Source organism: Antechinus flavipes, chromosome 4 (genome assembly GCF_016432865.1).
Source record: "Antechinus flavipes isolate AdamAnt ecotype Samford, QLD, Australia chromosome 4, AdamAnt_v2, whole genome shotgun sequence".
Classification (NCBI taxonomy): domain Eukaryota; kingdom Metazoa; phylum Chordata; class Mammalia; order Dasyuromorphia; family Dasyuridae; genus Antechinus; species Antechinus flavipes.
The window spans coordinates 130,255,830-130,280,014 of record NC_067401.1 but is presented as its reverse complement, the minus strand read 5'-3'; the positions used below and the strand labels follow the sequence as shown (position 1 = coordinate 130,280,014).

General features: G+C 43.6%; 3 protein-coding genes across 9 annotated transcripts in view; 2 read left to right on the top strand and 1 right to left on the bottom strand.

The window, feature by feature from the left end:
• Positions 1-2,027, top strand: part of NBR1 (NBR1 autophagy cargo receptor) — a 32,418-nt gene extending 30,391 nt beyond the window's left edge. For all 5 annotated transcript variants that reach the window (XM_051994351.1, XM_051994350.1, XM_051994347.1 and 2 more), the window contains one exon: positions 185-2,027. In XM_051994351.1, the coding sequence (XP_051850311.1) occupies positions 185-358 (174 nt within the window). In that variant the 3' untranslated portion in view covers positions 359-2,027. The remainder of the gene's footprint in view (positions 1-184) is intronic.
• Positions 2,028-2,123: 96 nt separating this feature from the next.
• On the top strand, positions 2,124-15,292 carry TMEM106A (transmembrane protein 106A). 3 transcript variants are annotated; one of them, XM_051994355.1, is made up of 9 exons: positions 2,689-2,783; positions 2,935-3,115; positions 3,460-3,684; positions 7,602-7,665; positions 11,459-11,612; positions 12,162-12,302; positions 12,419-12,462; positions 13,166-13,219; positions 13,659-15,292. In XM_051994355.1, exons 3-9 carry the CDS (start codon positions 3,477-3,479, stop codon positions 13,777-13,779), a joined length of 786 nt encoding a protein of 261 aa, XP_051850315.1. In that variant the 5' UTR covers positions 2,689-2,783; positions 2,935-3,115; positions 3,460-3,476; the 3' UTR covers positions 13,780-15,292. The 3 variants fall into 3 exon arrangements, with proteins under 3 accessions (XP_051850313.1, XP_051850315.1, XP_051850314.1); XM_051994353.1 differs by lacking the exon at positions 2,935-3,115 and having other exon boundaries at positions 2,124-2,783; XM_051994354.1 differs by having other exon boundaries at positions 2,691-3,115.
• On the bottom strand, positions 13,429-23,288 carry CCDC200 (coiled-coil domain containing 200). The gene is made up of 4 exons (XM_051994356.1): positions 22,897-23,288; positions 21,640-22,249; positions 19,675-19,724; positions 13,429-13,533 (listed from the first exon to the last, which is right to left on the bottom strand). The coding sequence occupies exons 1-4, from the start codon at positions 22,972-22,974 to the stop codon at positions 13,450-13,452; spliced, it is 822 nt and encodes a 273-aa protein (XP_051850316.1). The 5' UTR covers positions 22,975-23,288; the 3' UTR covers positions 13,429-13,449.
• Between the last annotated feature and the right edge of the window lie 897 nt (positions 23,289-24,185).

Genomic DNA, 24,185 nt, shown 5'->3' with positions numbered 1-24,185 from the left:
ATGAGCTGTATTGTTTCCCCATGTCCCCTCTTCCCCAATTTTCATTGCTACACATGTGACTCAAAGGGGACTTATATTGTGTTTGCAAAAGATGTCTGGAATGTGCTAGAGATATGCAAAGAATGTATGAAGAAAATGCTTGACTAAATTGTAAAGGAATGATTTTGTTGTTGCCTGTGCACAGCCTATAGTTTCTGAAGATCAGACAGCAGCCCTGATGGCCCATCTGTTTGAAATGGGGTTCTGCGATAGGCAGCTGAACTTGAGGCTGTTGAAGAAGCACAACCATAACATCCTGCAGGTTGTGACTGAATTATTGCAGATCAACAATAACGACTGGTACACTCACCGCTATTGAGGAGCTGCCTTCGACTTGAGGGAACTGTTGTATTAAATAACTCAGCCTGCTGCTCAGAGATGACTTTATTCTGTTATTGGGGTGTGGGGTAGAAGGACCTTGCTTCCTTATTTTTAAGAAGAGTCTGATATGTAGTTCATCGTTGCAACTTCATCACCTGCATCACAGTATTCTTTGGATCCAATCAAAGACCAGAACTTAAATTTTTACTTTAGACTGGATTAGTAGGAAGACAATTTAAAAATTGATTTGGATTAATGACTCTTTCTTTCCCCATCTATTTCTCCCTTTTAGAGAGCATTGAAGACTATGGTTTGAACTTTATTTAGAACAACTGTTGTTCTTGTATTGAAGTTGAGTATGTTTGTCTGGTTTTGATATTTTTGTCTGGTTGGTTTTTGATGTGTTGTGATTCAATATGAAAGCCCCTGGGAAAAGATTAGGCTGCTATCAAGTTAGTCTCAGAGCTCCTTTAACTTTCAAAGGGCAGCCTCACTCATGGGTGTTGAAATAACACCCCAAGTCTAGTACTGCTATTATCACATAAAGTATACTTGGTGAAGGAAAAAAAAAGATCACTTCCTTACACAGATAGCAGTTACTGGAAAGTCTTGTTTTTCCAAAGAATCCCGGTAACATTAAAGAATAACCACCTTCTTCATTTCTGAACTCACCAGCACCTACTGAGTAGCATTCAATTGTAGTCATTTTACATGCTTTTTTCTTTAAGGAACAAATTTTTAAGAAAAAGAGGTAGGACAAAATATTTTGCTAACATAAGTAGAGAATAGTGGGGAGGTAAATTTTAATGATTACCTTTTCCCCCTAAGTAATGATAATGGAGAGATCCTCTTATTTCGCAAGAGAGTAGGAGAGAAATAGGAATATTTTTAAAGAGAAAGGCAAGGTCCTATATTAATTCCAATGGAGTTTGGAATGGATAAATGAGAATATGTGGCACAGGAGTACTTTTCTTCTAACAGAAACTGGTGAGAAGTAGTATTGGGGCCCCCCTATTCCTAATTGGGCCAACAAAATATGGAGAAAGGCTGATACACAAATGGATTTTGCAAAGTGCCACGGAACAGTTCAGCAGTATAATCTTGTTCAGGATGTGAAGTTAAAGGTTTGGGTTTAATCCCATTTAACCCCATTTGGATACCAGTCAGTCTTGGGTGTGATCTGAGAAGGGAGGAGGATGTAACCTTTTAGAAAAATTACTGAAATATTCATTACAAAGACAATGGAAAATCTGGCCCCCTGAACGGGCTATTTGATTCTAGGTGGGAGGGATTGGTTGCTGAATAGTGTTATTTTATTTACCTGGTTGGTATTTATAATTAACAGGATGATTATAATCAATCATTAGCCGTGAATAAAGAAAAATTATTTACAGTATAACCCAGAATGCTATTAAATAAAGCTGTGGGATGCAGATTGGCTAGGAAGCTCATTTTCTTATTTAAAACGTATTTTTATAGGGGCTCCTAGTCAGAGGGCCGACGATCAGGGCACCTGAGACTTGCTGTTTGCAGAAAAGGCCCTTTGAGCAACTCGCGGGCTTTATGGTGGGGGTCCGGGTGGCGCACCGGGGCTGGGCCACGCACCTCTGCAGCTGTAAAGCAACCTGTCGTTGAAATAGTCTTAATAAAGGTCGCTTAAACTCTTAGCCTGGGCTGGTTGATCCGAGGGAAGAATTGGGGGAGGGGTGGGCGGGAGCGGGGCCGGGGCCGGGGCGGGGGCCGGAGATGGGCTCCCTGAGGGTGGGGCGGGGATCTGGAGAAAGTGGTCTGGTCTAGGCCCAGGCTGGTTCCAAAAGGCGGAGTCTATCTTCCCGGCCTCGGGTTTTGATAGGGCCGCGTCAGCTGGCCGAAGAGCCAGAAATTCGGAGCTGCTGCCTTCGTCGCTGCCAGGTCGCCCGGTCCCTCCGGGAATTCCACACACCTTATTCCCGCCTGACTGAGCCCCCAGCTGTGCGCTGTGCTCCTTCTTTACTATTCCTCCCCCAACAGACGGGTAGTGGGTGCCAGGGAATACCTGGAGAGCGGGAATGGGCGGGGCTGGAGAAAACCCCTCCCCTGCAGGAACTGAATTTTAACTTCCTCACACCCACGTCGGATGATTCTCTTCCTTCCCCCCACCCCGAGTGCACTGGCTCGTCCCGGAACCTTGGCCTCCGGGCTCACGCGCTACTGGCCTGGTCCAGAAGCTCCGCCCAGTTGTCCCCTCTTCCTTCCCCCACCCCCGACTCCCATCCGATTTGGGCAAGCCGGGGCTTGGGGAGGAGGGCCTGATCACAGACACCGCACACCTGCGCCCCCACCGCCCCCCGCAGGGATCCGGGGGAGCCGATCTTCCATTCCCAGCGCCCTGCTTAGGCCTCCGCCTGCTTCCTCAAGTTTGTGGCGTCTTAAGCTTCCCCAAGGTAGAAGAGCATTCCCTTTGGGCGTTCGGTCTACCAGAGCTTTCCGTCTTTTAAGCAGCCCCCATTGGCTTCACCCACCAACTTTAATCCCAAAAGAACAAAAGTAGTTCTCCAGATCTCACCCACGCCCACCCCCGAATTTCTTCTTCAGGAAACCAAACCCAATTCATTAACTGTCGAGGGATGGTCATGATCTGTTGGTGTTCCCTTCTACCGTGAGAACTTCCCCTTTGCTCATCTTCAGAAAACGAAAGAAGTTGGAACGATGAGAAGATTTTGATAAGAGAGACAAGTTTACTTACCAATTTTTGTGCAAGGCAGGAAGGAAAAAGGTTAGATCCCTCTTTTCTGTAAGAGGTGGGGAGTACAGGTGCAGAATGTTGCACCTGCCTTCAGACGTCCCTGGGTTGGTTGGTTTTGCTTAATATTTTTTTTTACAAGAAGAAGCTCATTTGAGAAGGGTGCAGTATATCCAGAAGTTATATTTGCAAAATCAAAAAGCCTCAATGAAACTTTAAACCAAAAAGGATGGAAGTTAAACAGGAAAGTTTCAATTGTGTGGAATATTAACAGATTAGAGGGGTTTGTGGCAGGAAGTCGCATTATTTTCGGGAAAACAAAAAGTCCATAGGCAAAAACTTATAAAACTTTGGTGATTTTTTTTTTCCCCCACAAGTGAAAATCTCCCTCAGGATGGGTGAGACAGTCTCCAGGTTTGGCTCTCAGGAGAGTGAGAGCAAATGTCTCCTGTCCCGGGATCCAGCTGTTGGTAGTGAAGCCTCCAGTTATTCCAGCATCAACGGCAGCAAGTCTGTTCTGCCCTGTGTGCCCTGCACAGGCGCAGCCAACTCAAGCTTTGTGACCTGTCCTACCTGCCAGGGTTCAGGGGAGATCCCAAGTGGTGAGTCTGGAACTTAATTTGTAAGCCAATCTTTCCCAGAACAAGCTGGGCCTGAATGCCCTGTAGGAATCTTATGTCCATAGTTGCCCTAACTTTTGACTATCCATTCTTCATGGACAGGTAGATTTCTGATGAGATTGCCCAAGCTATAACTCCTGGGGGTTTGAGCCCAAGGACATGAGGGTAGGGGTTAATAATTAGAGACATCTGTTCCCTTAAGATCAGGGAGGAAGTATGCTTTGAGATTGTACTTTTGCTCTCTAAATTTTAGTGCCCCAGAGTAAATCAGTGAAGCGTTTAAGCACTAAAATGACTGAAATTAAATGGACCAGACTGCATGATGACTTTTATGTCAAAGTAAAATTGATATCTACTTGAAATTATTTATCTTTAAATTGTGTTTGTACATATAGGAGAAAGAATAAAATATCAAATGTATTTCCTTATCATTTGACTTGCCTGGCCTATATTGCTAAGCACTGTGCTAGAAACAAAGAAATGAAATAGTCTCTCTCTGTATATATATGTATATGTATAAAATAGGCATAATTTTTCTAGCGGGCACTAGCATCTTAGGGAATCAGGAAAGGCCTCATGTAGCAGGTGAGGACTGAGTTTGTTGGGGCACCAGGCATGTGTTATGGTGTCATCTCTGAAAGAATTCATGACTCCAGCCTAAGCAACGGCAGGTATTTGGGGTAATGCACAAGATAAAACAGAAAAATCTCACAAACATGCTGGTCTGGTTCAGACCACAGTCGCTTCATTAGGAAGGCAGATAGGAACTGCACATTCTGCTACTTATAATGCATACGGAAAAGCCCATGGGGCAGGAGGGGTATTTATGATAATGCTGTTGTAACGAACCCCTTCTTGTCATAAGTTCAATCAAAGGATGGTTTTTGCTGTTGCTTCGAAAGCACTGGGGAAAGTCCCTTCTGTGGTTTTATGGTCACCATTCTATATGGATAATGCATTCATTGGTTAAAATATATTTACCCAGGGCACTAGGTGGTTCCTGGTTGTCTAGCAATTGTTGCTGATATAATTATTGCTAACAACCTTGCTATCCCCATCAAGCTGACCTTTGAAGGAAAATGGATTCTGTGAGGCAGAAATTAAGAGGAGGAATTGAATTCCACTTGTGAGAGGTTTAACAAAGGCAGGAGGTGGAATTTGGTGTGAAGGATGGCAAGAAAGCCAGTTTGATTGGAGTAAAGAGTATATGAAGGGGAGATATATGAATAAATTTGTATTTGAGCACATACACATATATACAGATACACATACACAATTTTCAGAAGTAGTATAGAGTGAGGTCATGTCAAACATGAATTTATATTGAATTCTAAGTGGTTTGGAGAGGCAAGGGGGCCAATTAGTAGGCTTGTGCAATAGTCCAGGCCACTTGAGCAGAGAAAAAGAAGTGAATTCCAGATATGGAGACAGAATCCACAAGACCTAACAGTTAATGGAAAGTGTGGAGTGAGGAGGAGTGAAGAATGGGAGATGACTCACCATTGCAAACCTGGGTGACTGCAAGGATAGTGGTATCTGTGATAGAAATAGAAAAGTTTGAAAAATGAGCTGGATTGGGTTCAAAAATAGTCAATTCTACCACCACTCTGTTGTTTATACCAAAGCATGAGTATATCCCTGGGGTAAATCCCAATCTGCTCTTAAAAAGAGCCTGGTTGAAGTCCTCCACCTCTTATTTTTAGACAGCTTCTTATCTACCTAAGCAATACCAGTTTAGAGTGTAAGATTTTTTCAAGTTTGCTTCCTTCCTCTTGCAAAAACCTGGAGGAGGGTGTCTTTAATTCAGTTTAGTTTTACAAGCATTTATTATGTATCGCCTATGTGCTGAGTACTATTTGAGATGTGAGATTTATGAAAAATGAATCCATGAATTTTCAGTTATGTTCAAATTTTTGTGACTCTTACTTGGAGTTTTCTTTTCTTTCTTTTTTTTTTTTTTTTTTTTGGGGTGTTGTTGCTGAGGTAATTGGAGTTGAGTGACTTGCCCAAGGTCACAAAGCTGGAAGTGTTAAGTGTCTGAGGTCAAATTTGAAATCAGGTCCTCCTGACTCCAGGGCTGGTGCTCTGTCTACTGTACCACCTAGTTGCCCCTACTTAGAGTTTTCTTGACAGGAGTATGGTAGTGGCTTGCCATTTCTTCTCCAGCTCATTTTACAGATGAGGAAACTGAGGCAGAGTTAAATAACTTGCTCAGGATTACCCAGCTAGTAAACGTCGGAGTCTGGATTTGAACTCGGGAAAATGAGTCTTCCTGACTCCAGACCCAGAGCTTTACTTGTTGTGCCACCTAGCACTTAATTACTAGAAGAATACAGCTTGTACACAAACAAGGGAGAAGTATGGAGTAATTCTGGTCCAACAGCTAAGTGTCACTAGAGAGGGAAGATCTGAAGACAAAAAGGAGGTAAACTTCCTGAAAGGAGGAATATGATCTAGGGCACAGATTGAGGGATTAACTTTGCAATGGATGTGAACAACCTTATCCTCTGAATCTGGAGGAAAGGAGGGGAAAAAACAGTTTATTTTATTATGTAGAGAAACTGAGGAACTTCGTAATAAATCTGAGTTCGAGCAAACCATGAATTGTTTTTCATTCCTAATTGTTTAATATATTTCAACATAATCGATTTCCTTTGTAATCTTTATTTTATACATTTAAAAACTTTGTTCTTGAGGTGATTCAAACCAGTTCCAATGATCTTGTCATCAAAAGAGCCGTCTACACCTAGAGAGAGGACTGTGAGAACTGAGTGTGGTTCACAACATAGCATTCTCACTCCTTTTGTTGATGTTTGCTTGCATTTTATTTTCTTCATCTTTTTTTTTTCTGGTTTGATTTGATTTTTCTTGCACAGCAAGGTGATTGTATAAATATGTATGCATATATTGGATTTAAAATATATTTCTACCATGTTTAACATATATTGGACTACTTGCCATCTAGGGGAGGGAATGGGGGGGGGGGGAGGGACTGAAACACAAGGATTTGCAAGGGCTGATGTTGCAGAATCGTCCACACATATGTTTTGAAAAATAAAAAGCTTTAGTTAATTAATGGGGGGAGGGGAGGCCTTTGTTCTGAGAAGTCTATAAGTCCATATCAAGACTGCCAAGGGAGGCCATGACACAAAGAAAATTAAGAGTCTTTGAATAGATGGTTTGGTCTTTCTAGTAAACTTGAAGGCAGAGTCATCATCTTGTAAGAGACACAAGTTGAGGTCTGAGGAGAATGGAACTTTAGAATACTTGTAAGGTTGGGTGAAAGAGAAATTTTTTGTCCATTCCCAATCTTATGGTTCCTTCTTACTTCATATCTTATCATCCTGTGACTTAAAAGGGATCTTTTCACAGTATAATTTATTGAAAAATCTTATTTTGGCAGATTAGATGCCTGTTGTTGCTGACTTTCAGGGATTCCCTGCAGCCAAATTGTGCTGTAGGCCAAAGGTAGAATTGTCTACAAAAACTACCTTCTTATGTGAAATTGTGGAGTTTTTCTGAGGAGATGGGATGTGAGGGTTAGAATTAGTTATTTTCCAAGAACCTTTCCCACTACTTTTTTCTTTTCAAAAAATGCAATTTTTAATTTATGGAACAAAACAATCATTTCCATAAAATAGTATATAATAAAAAGTATGATTATATACCAAACTGCAATTCTGTTTTATAATTGTGGCAGTTTTCTGAGAAGCTGGGATATTAGGGTTAGAATTAGTTATTTCCCAAAACCCTTTCCCACTACTTTTTTTAAACTTAATTTTTAATTTATGGAATAAAACAACCATTTCCATAAAATAGTATAATAAAAAAGATTACATATGAAACTGCAAATATATTATGTATAAACTGATACTTTTTTTTTTTTTTTGTCTCTGCAGAGCTGGAAAAACAGCTGGTGGCACTCATTCCATATGGAGACCAAAGGCTAAAACCTAGGAGAACGTAAGAGGCCCCCTATTATTCATTCTTCAAACTTTTACAAAGACACTGCTGTGTTGCAAGGCTCTGGGCTAAGTGTTGAGTTAGTATAGGAAATGAATTAAATATAGTTTCTGTCTTCCAGAGTCTTAACAGGGGAAGATATATTTTAAATAAAATATTATATTAGTGAATTACATATACAAAGAAGGTGCGACAAAAGTTTAGAGAAGAGAAATATTCTTTCCAGATGAAGGACTTCTGGAAAGAGTTGACATTTGAACTTTTTAAAATTTTAATTTAATTTGGGAGGGAGGTAATCATTTTCAATTTCAAAGTCTTTTTTTTCTTTCCTCCCCATCCTGCACTACTAGAAAAAGCCACTATTTAAAAAACATACATGCATTTATATATATGTAAAAGTATACTTTCAGAGAAAGAAACTGAAGATGGATAGCATCTTCCATTATAGGTCCTTCATAATTGATTTGAGTATTTATATACTCAGAATACTAATAATAACTTAGTTGCTCACAGTTATTCTTCAGATACCATTGCTATTACTGTATACAATGTTCTCTTGATTCTGCTTATTTTACTTTATTTCCTGCAAGTCTTTCCATGTTTTTCTAAAATCACCCTGCTCATCATTTCTTATAGTGAATTGATTTTTTTTTAATTTAATTTTTTTTTTTTACTGAGGCATTTGGGGTTAAGTGACTTGCCCAGGGTGTCACACAGCCAGGACGTGTTAAGTGTCTAGAGGCCAGATTTGAACTCAAGTCCTCTTGACTTCAGGGCTCTATCCACTGCACCACCTAATTGCCCCGTGAATTGATTCTTGAAGGAGAAGTTAAGCTTCCAAAAAAGATGGAGAAAGAAAGCTTGGACTGTTATGGGGAATATGAGGTCAGCAGAGGCACCAGTGTGGAAAAATGGGTGGGTTTGGGTAGCAGGTCTGCTTAACAGGATGAGGTGAGGTGGAAGGAAGAAAAAAGGAATAAAATGAGAGACCCTTGAATTGCCAGATGCTTGCTCAGTAGTTTCAGGATGGGGATAGGGCCCAGACACGTGATTTCTTTGGTGTGAGGATCTCTAGCTACTAGTGTCACCGAGAGTCCAAGAGCTGGCCTGATACACCGAGAACCGGAACGGCTTTCCCAGGGTCAGCCAGCCAGTGTCCCAGAAGCTGGGTCTTTATCTGTCCTATTTGTAATGGCGACAGTAAGGATGGCTGTGGTAGCTTACCTAGCACTTTCCTCATCTTCTCTCACTTGATCCTCACAGCCATCTTGGGGCTATCATCTCTTTTTTAGAGATGAAGGCACGGAGGATTTGTTTCACCACTAATAGGTGTGTCAGGCTGAACTCTAACTCAGGGCTTCCTCACTCCCAATTTCAGTGCTCCACGCAGCCCTTAGCACAGCACCTAACACATAGTGGGCGCTTAGTCAATGATTTTTGGCCGACTGCCCTCCATGCCTCTTAGCTGCCAGGTTAAGGGTAGACCACGGGGAACCCTTGAAGGCTTTGTGAGTCAGGACTATGACACCAACATGACTGCCTGCCTCGGACCCTGCTGTTCTCACTTTGGCACTATCTCCAGTGCTCTGCTGTCTTTCCTTAGCTCCAAGCATTGACACTTAGAAAATTCCAGATATTGAAGATGACTCCTTTAAAAACAGGTCATCACCCTTTGAAGCTTTTCTTAACCTAGGCTCTACTTTTAATTAGTTCAATAAAGATAGCATAGGGCAGCGGGATGGTACAGTGGATGGAGCACCGGGCCTCCCATTGGAAAGAAGACCTGAGTGAAGGTGTGATTCAGACACTTTTTTGTGGAGATGGGGGGCATTGGTGGTAAGTGACTTGCTCACGGTCACACTGCTAGTTAGCATTAAAGTGTTTGAGGCTGGATTTAAATTCAGGTCCTCCTGATTCCAGGCTCAGCACTCTATCCACTGTGCCACCCAGCTGCCCCAGGTCTCAGGCACTTAACGACCCTGGACAAATCATTTCACCCTGTTTGCCTCAGTTTTCCTATCTGTAAAATGAGCTGGAGAAGGAAATGGCAAATCGCACTGCAGTGTCTTTTCCAAGAAAATCCCAATGAAGTCACAAAGAGTTGTACACAATTGAATGATAAGAGCGAATAGATCTTTCCTGTTCTCAAAGACTTCCCTCAAGGGAGATCTCTGGCTACTTCCATCCTGTCAGGGAATTATTACCGTCTATAATCACTAACCTTTCTATGGTAATCGAAATTTGATTGCCTTGTTGCCCGTGGAGATGGAAAGCAGATACTCATTTTTCTTGTGATCGCCCTTTAGAACTTTGAAAGCAATCTTTAAGCCTTGTTGCTCATTATGGACAACTTGAAATTCATCCCGTTGCTGTCCAGGCCAATAGTCCCAAGTAGTGTTGGTACCTGGGATGCTTCAGAATGGCAGAGATCCTTTCTGACTCTTGTTCGTGCACTGGACACTTTGGAGCAGACCAGGACTTTTTATGGGATGGCAGTAAGGCAATATTTTTTTAATGAATTACTTTAAATTACCCATGTTAAGAACAGAAATATTGGGCTTGTCATAATATAAATGTGAATATTATATAACTAGTCTGCAGACTGGAGAACACTTAAACTGGTGTTCATCACAAACCTTTAAAGGCTTTCTATGTGACACAGAGATGATAAACTAATTTGCAGAATGAGAGACATTTTTGGACATTTGACTATATATGATACAAGGGTTATTCTTTCTTTTCTTTCTTCCCTCTTCTCTTTCCTTGGTAGGTGGTAGGAGAAAAATAACATCAGAATTTTTCTTTTCTTTTTAACGATTCAAATACAAAGACCAAAAAAAACCAAACACCATTTACATGTACAGTGTAACACCACAAAAAGAGAATTCACTATGAAGCCATAAATCTTCATTTCTCAGTTTATTTTTAATGTAATAACATATATATGTGCATATACTTATATCCATATTTATGTAAAACTGTTCTATATATCTATTGGTTAATACTTTCTCTAAAAGTGCATAGCATCTTCCTTCATAGATTCTTTGCAGTTTATAACACTCAAAATACTTAGTCATTCACAGTTATTCTTTGAACAACATTGCTGTTATTGTATACAATTCTCTTCTCATTACAGTCTTCATTATTTCCTTCCCTGTTTTTCTAAAATCAACCAGGTCATCATTTCTTATAGCACAATAATATTCCATCAATCATATACCATAACTTGTTTAGTCTTACCCAATTGATAGGCATCCTCACAATTTCTAACTCTTTTGCCACTACAAAGAGAGCTGCTATTAATATTTTAGAATATATAAGTTCTTTTCCTTTTCCTCCTAATCTTGGGAAATAGATCTAACAGTGGTATTGCTGGGTCAAGTTATATATACAGCTTTATAACTGTTTGATCATAATTTCAGATTATCCTTCAAAATGGTTAGATCATTTCATAGTTCCACCAATTCCATATCCCTCCAGTATTTGTTATTTTCCCTTTCTATCATTTTAGCCAATCTGATAGATGGGAGATGATGTCTCAGACATCAGCATTTTGGGGCCACATTTTGCCATGCTCTCTAACTGAAGCATGAGAAGCCTTAGTCTTATCAGGGATTTTCTCTTTTCTATTTGTATCTATTCCTAGTGTTTAGCATACTTCCCGATACAGTTGGGGGACCTAATGTCTACCTGTTTGGGAAAACACCTGGCTGTAATGGAACTGAGCTCAGCAGTAATCCTCAAACTGGAAAACCCCCCTTTCTCATGGACCTACTTCCTTACTTTTTCACAGAAAGCTCTACGTTTCCCTGGCTGTGTTCACCTGCCTGCTGATGACATCCCTTATCATCTTCTTTCTATTCCCTCGATCCATCCTGGTACAGCCAGCCGGGCTGAGTTCTTCAGAGGTGGCCTTTACTGACCACTCCATCCTCCTCAATGTGACGGTAGGTTCCATCTGGGTACCCTCTCGCTCACATAGGAAGAGCTATGTCTGAACTGATTTTTTCCAGTCTGCTGTTCAGTACTGTCACACTGGGGTAGGGTGGGGCTGGTCACATCACTGACCCTAATCCTGTGATCAGCAAGGCCCTTTAGGGGAAGAATAGGAGCTTGATGAAGGCAGAGCCCAGATTGGTATCAGAGGAGAGGAAAGGTTATGCTCTGGATTGTAATCAGGGAAGGCAAGGCATCTTGAATCCCAGAGGCTGAGAGAGAGTACAAGATTACTGAATGTGAGTCATGGAACAGTTGCCTTTTAAGGAGAGCAGCCTTGATCTTTAGGTTGTTTAGTGATTTAAGAGTGTTTCTTATGGACTCCTCACTATAGGGTTGTCTGTAACCTAAGAGTTGACATTTAAGGATGTCAGACTGTCAGGTTATTTGACTGTTGGCATTCAGACAGAAACTGGTTCCAGCCTGCCTTTTAGGGAATGGTTGGTGACCTCATGTCTGTCTCTCTCTCACATACACACACACTTTTATTTTCTTTTTAGAATGTCCTCAACATTACCAACAACTACTACTATCCTATCACTGTAACCCAGCTCAACATCGAGGTCCTGCACTTATTGCTTGTTGTGGGGCAGATGGAAGAAAGCATCCTTTTGCACATTGGCCCTTTGAGCAGTGAACAGGTGACTCTCATCCCCTACTGGCATCCCTCGAGTTGGCTAACTCTGCCCACCAAGTGTCTCTTGGGGAAAAGGTGGAGTTTGATAGCTATGGCTGACTATACATGTTTTATTGGCAGATAATCTATTCGGTAACCAGCAGGATAGATGATGAAAACACATAGTGAGTATTGCCAAAACAACTCCCAAAAAAACTTCCCGCCTTATTCAGCAAAATGAGTTAATCATTAGGAAGTCTGCTAAGTAGCGATTTCCAGTTGGAATAGGGTTTCAAGTGGTATTAAAAACATAACCCAAACTGTGTTTAATTCTGGGTGCTTTAGAAGAATCTATTAAATGGTGTTTTGTTCATGAATGTGTTGTATGCCCAATCTCTGGCAGTCTTTTGGGCTCATTTTGGTCTGACCAGCCTTAACTTCCAAATTGTGATGTCATTTGGTCCTCTTTGAGCATGAAGGACAACCAGCAGCAGTAGCAGCAGCTCAGGCAGCTTGCCCTTGGGGAAGAATGCTTGTGTAGGTGTTGGGCAGTGTTTGGCGGTGGTACCTGGTGGGAAGGCCCGGGGGCGGGGGGAGGGGGCAGGGGGTTTACAGTCAGTCAGATGGGAGCAGACACCCCTCCTGCCAGAGCCCGCCCTCATATGCTTGCTGGTATCTTGGTTGGTGGTCTTATAGATATAATACAGCACATGATACAAAGGAGGAACAGTCTGGGGACTTGAGAGGCTGGGCACACGTCTGTTTCCTTACAAGACCCCCTTGTCACTATAAACAATAACCAGGGCGCTGTGTGTGTGTGTGTCTGTGTGTGTGTGTGTATCTCTGTGTGTGTGTGTATCTGTGTGTGTGTGTATCTTAATCTCTCAGCAACATCTGTACCTGGTTGAAAATCAAAGTGCACAATGTACTTCAGCACATACGGTGAGTGTCTGTGGGCGGGACTCTGCGGGCCCTTCCCCTCGGCTCCTCCCCTCCCCCTCCTAGCCTCCTTAGCCCTGCCTTTCGTTAGAGAGCTCTCTGGCAGGAAGAGCCTGGTGGGAGGGGGGCCTGTGGCGCCCTCTGCATTGGAAGACCCCAGCTACCTTTCTAGGCCTTAGTTTTGCTCTTAAAGATACATACAGCAAGTGGTGTCTTCTTTGATGCCCAGTGGTTTATTGAAAGCTAGAATGGGGGAGATTGAGTTGTTGCTGTCCCAAGGTTCTCTTGAGAGCCCCGGGGTTGGTTGGCAGGGTCCCCTGAATGGCAAGGAGAGCACAAGTTAGGTGGAGGTGGCCTCAGAAGCCCAAAATAACAGGCCAGGCTCCTCTTGGAGGTAAAAGACTTCCTGCCAACATGACATAATAGTCTTATTCCTCTCTAGGGGCACCCTGACCTGCTCCTACCTGAGCCATACGGAACAACTGGCTTTCCAGAGCTACGACTACGTGGACTGCCGGGGGAATACCTCGCTCCCTCACTCACTGGTGCCTCACCCACCATGATGCTGCCTGCTGTCCACAGCTCCCTCATCTCCTGCCCTCCTCCTATTGCCTCCTCTGCCAAAGGACTGCGTTCCACTGATTCTTATTTGGGCCACGAATGAAGAAACCCACCTTGTTCTCCCTTCCCCACCCCGGGATTGCCTGTGGGAAGGAGGCTGTGGCAGTGCTGGGAGCTGCTAACAGTGATCCTGACCTATCTGTGGGAAGGGCCTCTCCCCAGACCAAATGGTACCCAAGAGAAAAGGCTGGTCTAAGCTTTTCTCCAATGTAGGGTCTCTGTCCTGTGGCACCTCCTAATCCTGCACCTCCCTCACATAGTCCCCAACATTTTTACCAAAATTTTGCACTGAGATGAAGATATGATAGGGTCTTAGTTAAATGTGGAGATAGTTGTGGTTTAATGTGACTTTTTTCTCTTTTTAGCATGTGTACTTTCAATTTGTACCTTTCTGCTAAGTGTGAGGAAGTGGGGTCTGCTATACCTCAGACTATGGAGTGTTAGGGAGCCCCTTTGTGATGGAATCATGTGCCTATTAACAAGTCTTGATTATGGATCTTGGGAAAAGTTAAGGCAGAAAATATAGTCATGTGTTGGTAATTATATCCTGGGCCTGTATCTGCTGGATTGCCTCATTTGAGACCCTCTGAGTTTTCTGTTAACCCTTGCCCTGTGTCTCTGGAACATGTGCTAGAAACCCCTGAGCACTGAATCATGTGAGAGGATTTTAAAGAGAATACAGCCAGAATCTGTCTTTCCCCTAGTAGTTTGTACTCTGCCATCAGAGGAGGAGAGCCTACTGGTTACAGGGTAATACCCAGGCGCTGTAACTCTGAGGGGGCAGAGGTGATGGATTTTACACAGGCCACTGGTTCCTAACTGCCCGGTCACTACGAGTTCTACTTCAGCTAACATTCCTCCCCTGCTTTGTGAAAATAGCCACATTCACTCCCTTGGAAGTAGGTGATGAGAGTCAGTAGTGAAGGCTCAGGGACAAGGGCTCCACAAAATGAGAGGGAAGGTGTAACCTCCACAGCTTTTGAACCAATAGTGAAGCCACTTTCAAAATAGAAAAGGGAGGCCTCCCAGGTCCCAACAAGCAAGCAGGTCTGTGATTTCCTTCATGGTTTTTTCTCTGTTTTGAGACACTAAATTTCAGTGGTGGAGAAGGGAGCTTTACTGCCACTAACTAGCCCTGTCTTCTTACCTGAATCTGCCAAGGAGAGAAAGGACGGTCATGATTTTGATATTTTTTTTCCTTTTTCTTCAAAATGGATTTGCCAGATCATGAGGCAGGACACAAGGAGCTATTGAAGACAATCTCTCTTCTCAGGAATGTCTGAGTTGGTCCCTGCCTTATGTCAGGGCTTCAAGCTTTTCCAGAGACTTTTTGATATTATGACGTCAGGGGGAGGCTGGGGGAGTAGGGAAAGGGGGATTTATCCTTATCCTTTCCTCCTTTTTGTTGTGAAGCCAGAACTAAGCCTAAAATAAACCCCTAAGACTAGCCTGTAAGTCAAGGCTATTTGTGTTGTTTTCTTGGCAAGGGGGAGAGGGTATTGGGGGAAAGCTTCCCTAAGCCACCACCCCGCCCCCCCTCCCGGCCTAGCCAGCTTATCTGACCCAAAGCAGTGCCCCCAACCTGCAAGTACACACTTAGGCCCTTGCCCTTCCCCCCACCCCCTCCCCCACCCCATCCCCAGTGCCTTTTAACATTGGAAAGGAAAATATGCCAGTGCAATGCCTTTCTCCTCTCCTCCCTAGCCCATTGCATGCCTCAAAAACCCCAACCAACAAGTCATCTGCTGGCCCAGTCCAACAACCTGCCCAGGATCTTTGTAGGAAAAACATTTTGTAAACTTTAGTGTGCCATGTCAAGGGTAAGGAGTTAGGGTGAGACCATAGATGTGCTCTGGGGGTAGCAAATTCAGAGATGGTTTGAGGACCACTAGGTGGAGCTCCCAGAAGCCTAATTATCCTGGTTGGTTTTGTTTGCTGGACAGGAAGGAGCAGCATTCCAAACTTCCTTCTAGTTGTCCTTCCCAATGTTCCATGCACATCCAGCAAGAGTCTTTTTTTGTCATTTCAAGAACAATTTCCTTTTTTTATTGATGCATGCCATTATCCTCAGTGTTGGGGGAAAGATTTGTTAAGGGAATGTTTTAGATGCCAACTTTATCGATTACTGATTGATCTCCTGATGAACAACAGTGTGAGGCTGGATCCTCTCTCTCCACTACCACTGCTGGACATACTCCATAGCCTGAGGGAGGGGAGAGGGAAGGAATGGAGCAGGCAAGCAAAAGTTAGGCACTTACTGAGCTCGAGGAAGGGGCTAGCTAGAGTTTGACTTGGAGTCAGGAAAATGCAAGTTTGAATTCTGTTTAAGATATTACTGATTAGCCCCTGTGATCCAGGGCAAATTTGTAACCTTTATTTCTCCCTCAATTTCCTCATCTGCAAAATGGATTAAATAATAGCACCTGATCACAAGGTTAATCTCTCTGTTTCCTCAATAATAATAATAGCACTTCCCTCTTGGGTTGGGACAGGTGGTGCAGTGGATAGAGCACTGGGCTTGGAGTCAGGAAGGAGGCCTGAGTTCAAATCCAGCTTCAGACAATTTGTGTGATCCTGGGCAAGTCACTTAATCCTGTGTTTGCCTCAGTTCCTTATCTGCAAAATAAACTGGAGAAGGAAATGGCAAACACTGAAGAAGAAATAATAATCCTGGAGTGTACTGAGATTTAAGTGAGATGATAATTATAAAACAACACCTGTTTTTTCTTAATCCTATTTTCTCATTTTTTGGGTCTAGTATCTTAAGTTATTAATTATCCCATTCTTTTGCACCCAGGTCTTGAATGTTTCCCCCTTTCCACTATGTTCCTTTTATCTCACCCACCAATTTGCCCAACTGTCACTTCTCTTGAGCCTTCTTTGTAGCTGGCTGCATTACATCCCCTGTCTAGAATTTGGAGTAAAAGAAAGAAGGAATTGTCTATACTCACTGCCTACTGCCTCCCCCCCCTTTCCTTACCACACTCTGCCTTGCAGTCAGGCACCAATTATATATATATATAATACACATATATATTCAATATTTTGTTTTTTATGTCACTCTTTCCCTTCTCTCTCACCCAGAAAGCCGGCTTTTATAATAGAGAATTTAAAAAGTGGAGGGAAAAAAAGCAATTCAGCAAATCTGATTATCACACCAACTTAGTATTAACGCTGTGGTATTCCACATTTTTCAAAGTGAGGGTGACATGGGGTGGATTTTTCTTCAGAGCCAAGATTGGTCATGATAATTACACGTTTTTATAGATGCGGGGCATTTCGTCAGGCCTTGTTCTTTCTGCCATATTCAACACATTTGATCATTCCTCAAAACCTGGCACCCTTCCCTTGAATTCTTCCAATTCCCCAGCTGAAGGCAATTAGTCCCCACCTTTTGTTGTAATCTCCACCTACAAATTTAAATTAAACCCATGTGGTTCTGGCACCAACCTGGCTCAGGGACTAACCCTAGGGGCAGGATGTAATTAGGTAATTAGAATCAGAAGACAATGTTAAATCCAGCTCCACTACCTATTGTCAGTGTAGCTTTTGAGTAAGTAGAGGCAATCTGCTGGGGATGAAATAGGACAGGATCATGGGGACATATACATGTAGAGTGGTGGGGTCTTGGAGAAGAGTCTCAACCCTCCTCCCATGGCAATCTCTCTGGATCACAGCTGGAAGGGGCCTTAAACGCCTTAGTCCTACCCTCCACATTTTTTACCTCTCATATGGTTAACACAATCCCTGAATGACTCTCAAAATCTCGGGTTCTTGCTGCTTCTGCTGAGTTCCAGTCCTGCATCTTCAACTAAAGTTGGACATTTCCACCCGGATGTCCTGCTATCATTTCAAATGTGCCTAAAACTGAACTAGTGATTTTTTTGCCCAAATTAGCTTTTTTCATATTTCCCATTTTTCCTTTCCTTCCCTATCCCTAAACTTTCCTTTTCTTTTCTTTCCTCCCTTTTGCCCTTTCCCTTTTCCCCTTTCCTTTCTCCTCTCATCTCTCCTTTCCTCTTCCTGCTTCCCTCCCTCTCCTTTCTTTCCTCTCTCCCTCCCTCTCCTTTCTTCTTCTTCACCTTCTTCCCCTTCTTTTCCCCTCCCCCTTTTTCTTCTCCCTTTCCCTTATCCCCCCCCTCCCTTCCCTTATTCCCCCCTCCCTTCCCCTTCTCCCCCCCTCTTTCCTTTCCCCTTCTCCCCCCCTCCTCCTTCCTTTCCCCTTCTCCCCCCTCCTCTTTCCTTTCCCCTTCTCCCCCCTCCTCCTTCCTTTCCCCTTCTCCCCCCTCCTCCTTCCTTTCCCCTTCTCCCCCCCCTCCTTCCTTTCCCCTTCTCCCCCCTCCTTCTTCCCTTCCCTTTCTCCCCCCTCCTCCTTCCCTTCCCCTTCTCTCCCCCTTCCCCCTTCCCTTCCTCTTCTCCCCCTCCCCCTTTCCTTCCTCTTCTCCCCCTCCCTTCCTCCTTCCTTCCTCCATTTCTTCCCTCCTTTCCCCTCCTTTTTTCCTCCCTTTTTCCCTCCTTCCCTCCTCCTTCCCCCTCCTCCTTGCCTCCTTTTTTCCTCTCCCTCCCTCCCTTCCCCCTTTTCTCTCTTCTTCCCTTCCCTTTTTCCTTTCCTCCCTTCCCTTTTTCTCTTCCTCCCTTCTTCCCTTCCTCCCTTTCTTTCCTTTTTCCCATCTCCCCTTCTTCCCTTTCTCTCTACCTCATTTTCTTTTTCCTACCCTCCCTCCCTTCCTTCCTTCTTTCCTTCCTTCCTCCTTCCTTTCCTTTCCTCTCTTCCCTCCTTCCTTTCCTCTCTTTTCCCCTAATCTCCCTTTTTTACTGATTGTCCCCCCACCCCACTTCCTTCCTTTTTCCCTTTCTGGCTCCCTTCTTTCCCTTCACTTCCTCTTCTCCCTGCTTTTCTTCTCCCTCCCTCTTTTCTTTCATATCTGCCTCCTTTCCCCATTCTTTCATATCTACTTCCTCCCTCCTTTCCTTTTTCCTTCCCTCTCTCCCTTTCTCCCTTTATTTCCTTTCTTTTTTCTTTTTCTTTCTCCTTTTCTCTTTCCTTCCTTCTCTCCTTTTTATCCACCCATCCTTCCTTTTTCTTTCTTTTCTTCCTTTCTCCCTCCCTCTTCTCTTTTTTCTCCTATCTTCTCTCTTCCCTCCTCCCTCTCTCTTTCCTTGTCCCTTTTTTCCTCCTCCTCTTCTTTCCTCTCCTCCCCCCTTCCCCTTCATGCTTATTTCTTTTCATCTCTATGACATCTTTCTCAATGGCCCAGTCTTTGGTGTCTTTCTCCTTTGAGCTTCTATAACACAATCTATTTTACTCTTCACAGGCACCTAATGTCCACCTCCTTTTATCATCTTAATCTTTCTTTTGTACCTCTTCTGCATCTCTGAAACTACAAGCCTCCTGAGGACTTGGATTGTCTCTTTTCTCTGTATATTCCTAGTGCCCCCTACAAGGGTATCTCACACATAAAATGCACTTAGGAATCCCTTGGTGATTGTGATTTGAAGCCCCTTACAGAGAACCATACCAACCTCCCCCCCCCCCTTCCCTTGCCACAGCAAAGTGACAGAGCCCTGGATTCCAATATGGGGATTGTGATGGGAAGAGTGTGGACTGCTTGCCCTTTCCTCTCTCCTTACAACTTCATCCTTTTAAGGGCTCTCTCAGGGGTTGGGCATCTAGGTCTAATTTCCCCTTTGTTTACAGGTGGGGCAACTGGCTTAGCTGTCTGGTCGGGTGATCTGCCCAGGGGTCACACGGGTCATAGGTAGTAAAGCAAGTCTTTGCACTCCAAATCCAACATTCCTCACAATTCACTCACACTCATTCTCTGTCTCATTCTTACCGTGTATCTTTTTCCACGTTTGGAATGGCGAAGAGTAGAATCTGGGGCACCTGATGGTGGGGTTGAAATGGAATAGAAAACAGAAGTTATTGATAAATAGATCCATTCATTCATTCAATCCTGTATGATTGCTACTATTGCTAGCTATAGGAGTGTGGTCTGACCTTTAAGATTCTTTTTACTTATAAATCCCATAGTATGCAAGGAACTAAAAAACTTAGCTAATTAAAACAGGCCACTTGCCCTCGTAGAATCCACAAATTTTTAGGAGGTATTTGATATCCAAATGATCAATTGTTAGTAACAATAGCTAATTAATATTACTTTTGAATAGGCTCTTTGCTAAAGTTGACCATCTGCTGACAATTGTTTTAGTAATTCATCCTGTCAGAAATAAGTTTAGAAGAACTACAATCATTATTTTCATTCAACAAGCATTCCTTAAGCACCTACTATGTGTCAAATTCTGGGCTGGATGAAGAGAAAATAGATTCTGGGCTGGATGAAGGGGAAATAAACTAAATGGAAACAACCAGTGCTTCCAAGTAGCTAACAATATACTAGAGGAAAACAAACTTGTACACATAAATTAAAATATATACAAAATTGTACCAAGTAGTTGTGGGGAGAGGGTACTAACAACTGGGGAGGGGATAGGAAAAGTCTCATGCAGGGGATGACTTGAATTTTAAAGGAAATGATTTTTTAAGAAGCAGGTGAAGAGATTTTTTAAGAGGCAGAGGTGAAGAGTGAGTGCATTCCAGCCTCAAGGGGAGAACTTGTGCAAAGAGAATATTTGAAGCAATATTTATACAGATGAAATCATAGAATCACCAAGTGTGAAAGTTCTAGTAAGTGAAGGGATTCAGGAAAGCTTCTAGGAAGAGTTGGCATTTAAAGGTTCAGTATATTTCAACAGAAAGATTTTCCAGGCTTAGGGAATGTTCTTAGGGAACAAAGATATGGATGGAGATAGGAAAGATATAACTGGCCAGAAAGGAAGAGGGGATAGCAAAGTGAAGGAAAGTAGTGTGAACTAAGGCTAGCCAATTAAGGTGGTGCCAGGTAATATGGCTTTGAATTCCAGCCTGAGAATTTGTACTTTGTTTAGAAGGCAAATAGGACACCTACCAGTGAATTTGGGTACAGTAGTAATAAAATGAGATCACGAAGATTTTAACAGCAGTTTATAGGATGGATAGAAGAGAAACTGGAAGCTGGGAGATTCATTTTAGAAGCTCATGCTATAGGCTGGGTCTAGAATCAGCAGGAACACAAAGGAGGGGACAAATGAGAATGATTATAGAGGTAAAAGGGGTTTTGACACTTGATTGGATGTGGAGGCTGAAAGGGCAGAACCAGAGAGTCTGAGTTTCCACTTCTGGGTGTGAATTTCCTAGAAAATTTCCTAGAAAAAAGCTCCCACTCTAAACTGCTTTCAGTCCTAATATACTTATGATGGCCTGCCATCTAAACATCTTCCCAGCTCTCTGTATTCTTTCTCTCTCCTCAAACTCAAGACCTCTTTTCCCAGAGTGCCTAATTTGTCTCAGGACCTCTTTTCTCAGAGTGCCTAATTTGTATTTATTTCTCCATCTACCTCCTCCCCAAAAGAATGGAGATTTCTTGAAGACAAGAACTGTATCTATTGCATCTCTTTGCAATCAGTAATGTAAGCGATGGGTAGGCTATCGGTCCCTAAGTGGGAGGGATATAAAGAAGGGCTCTCAAGGAGCTCCCTGTCTACCCAGTAGGTGCTTGAGAAATGCTTGATGAGCAGCAGATTGGTTGGAGCCCATGGTTTTTCATCTTTCAGATCCTACAAGCATACAAGCAGACTTAGGTTGGGCTTGTCTGCGAGAGGGGGTTGGGTAACTTGGTGCTCCCTATGGGGTGATCCCCTCCCCCTGCTCAGCCCAACTCCACACATCCCCACCCCCCAAACTCCAGGGACAGCTCACTTACTGTGTTTGAACTCTTGGGGTTGATGGGCTGCAGCAGCAGCAGCAGCGGCAGCGGCGGCGGCAGCTTGCTGATGACCCACGGAATGAATTTTGTGATGATGGTGACCAGTGTGATGTCCAGTCTCTCTCTGTTCTTTGCTCTGACGTTGGCTCTTACTTTGTTCCCGGTCCCGGACCTGGCTCTTGCTCTGGCGCTGGCCCTTGCCCAGGCCCCGCTCCCGCTCCTGGCTCTTGCTCTGACATGGGTCCCGGTTCCGGTCTCGGCTCTTGCTGTGGACCACTTCTTGCACATCATCTTGGTCCTCCTCCTGGTCGTCGTCGTGATCGTGGTTTCTGCTCTGATGTTGGCCCTGACCTTGGAAGTGACACTGGCACTGGCACATGCAGTGGCCCATAGTATGGCGTTCAGGAAACATGAAGCAGCCTCTCAAGTCATCTGGATTCTCTCCAGTGAGGAAGGCGCTGGTGTTCCGGTGAGAGGTCTCTGGGCTCAGGTTGCCATAGAGGTAATCAGCATCAGGGCTTGGAGAACGGTACCGCTGATAGGGTTCAAGACCCATGCAATATCTTTGTTCCTCCAGGTCATTTTCTATCTTTTTGTTCTTCAATTCCTGAGATGTTCCAGAGACTTCGCTTCAGCATCCCGTCCCTCACTTTCCCAGCCAGGGCTGTGCTGACGGTGATTGGGTGACCAAGCAACCTCCCTCAGACCCAGCTAATGGCACCCTTCCATGGTTGTGGGGGGGGGAGAATGGGGTGGGGAAGGGTAAGTTTGAATTGGGAGAGGGGAGAAGGGATGTGCCAGTAATACAAATGACTTTCAGCAGTGAGCAGAATTTAAAAACTCAGAGTCCTAGAGCTAAACTTCCCTTAGTCCCTAAGCTAAGATCTAGCTCACATCATAACTAGCTGAGTCAACAAAGAGAGCCAAGGACAGGAAAAGCCAAGAGGAAATCCCAATGCAATTCAGCAAACATTCATTAAGCATCTATAGCATGCAAGGAACCATGCTCCCAAGAGGCTTTTTCTCCCTCCCCGCCATCCCCAATGTCGAAATTCATTGCTGAGAAGCAATTGCTAGGGGCTCCTTCCCCAGGCACTCCCAAGTATGTGTACTTTTCCCCTCCTCATAGTTAAATCTCTTCCCAAGTCCCAGACTCAGCTCCCCTGCTGGCTATTGGGAGATTTTAAATAAACAACTTGGGGAGGAGATTAAAAGAGAGCAAACCTCAGAGGGTCCAGGCTTCCCCTCACTTACCTGTTGAAGCTGGTAGTGTCTCCTCCTGTCCAAAGCCATCTGTCTGCGCCTGGCTTCCCAATGATAAGCGCTGGCCATGGTGTTGGAATTTGGAGAAGGAGATAGGAGAGAATGGTAAGGAAAAGAGAAATGTTGAGGGGAAAGGAGAAGGGAGAAGGGGAGAAGAGGAAGTGGGGGGAAGAAGCGAGGAGAGAAGGAGAGAGAGATGGATAGAGAATAGAGAAGAAAGGAAGAAGGGAAAAGAAAGGGAAGGGGAAGGGAAAGGGAAGGGAGAGGAAGGAAAAGAGGGTAGGGAAAAGGAAGGGAAAGGAAAAGGAGGGGAAGGGATAGGAGAGAGAAGAGAAGTCACTACTTTTTCCACCACACTGTCCCCTCCTCCATGAAAAAACCCTGTTCAGCCTTACCTGTAACCAGAGCCACCTCATAATGTAAACTGCTGTCAGGGCAACTGGGATAGAGGGGGTGGGTGTGTATGTGTGTGTGTGTGTATGTGTGTGTGTGTGTGTGTGTGTGTGTCTATGTGGGTGTGTGTCTGGGTGGATGGAATGAGGGAGAACTGCTTGTCCCCACAAGCATCCTCAGGGTCTCTATCTCTTCCAGTCTCTTGAGAAAACAATTCCCAGATTCCATCTACTTGACCCACTCCCTCAGAAACACCAATGGCATTGAGGGAAATGTCTCAAGGAGGCCAAGTCAGGCTGGTCCTTTGCATTTCCTTTCTGGAATCTTTGTACAGAAGTATGAATTCTGCAAGCCCCATTCCCTTTAATATGTGAATTTCCTTTTAGGGAATTTACATTTTAAAAAAGATTGGTCACCTTAAATGAAATTTTATTTGATAGAATTCAAAGTTTTGAGCTACAATAAAGGAGAAATGATTCAGTTCAACGAACACACTTATTCAGATTAACAAATTACAGCCAAGCATCAAGTGCCTACTATTGTAGGTACTTTGCTAGGCACAAGGGGATGCAAAGAATGAAATAAGTGCCTTCAAGGAACTTACATTCAACAACATATACATATTAGTAAATACAATAAAAACATAGACCTGTGATTACATTAGTGTACAGATTGTTGGATGAGGGAATTCCTCTACCAGTAAATGGAATCGGCAAGTTCATATAACTTACAATCTTAAGGAAAGGTCTGGAGCCCTGAGAGAGGTCAAGTTACCTGGATCTCATACCCCCCTGAGCCGGTATGAGACTCATACAAAATCTGACTCGTACAAAAATCTGACTCGTACAAAACACAAAATATATACCAACTGAAGACCGAGTGAGCGG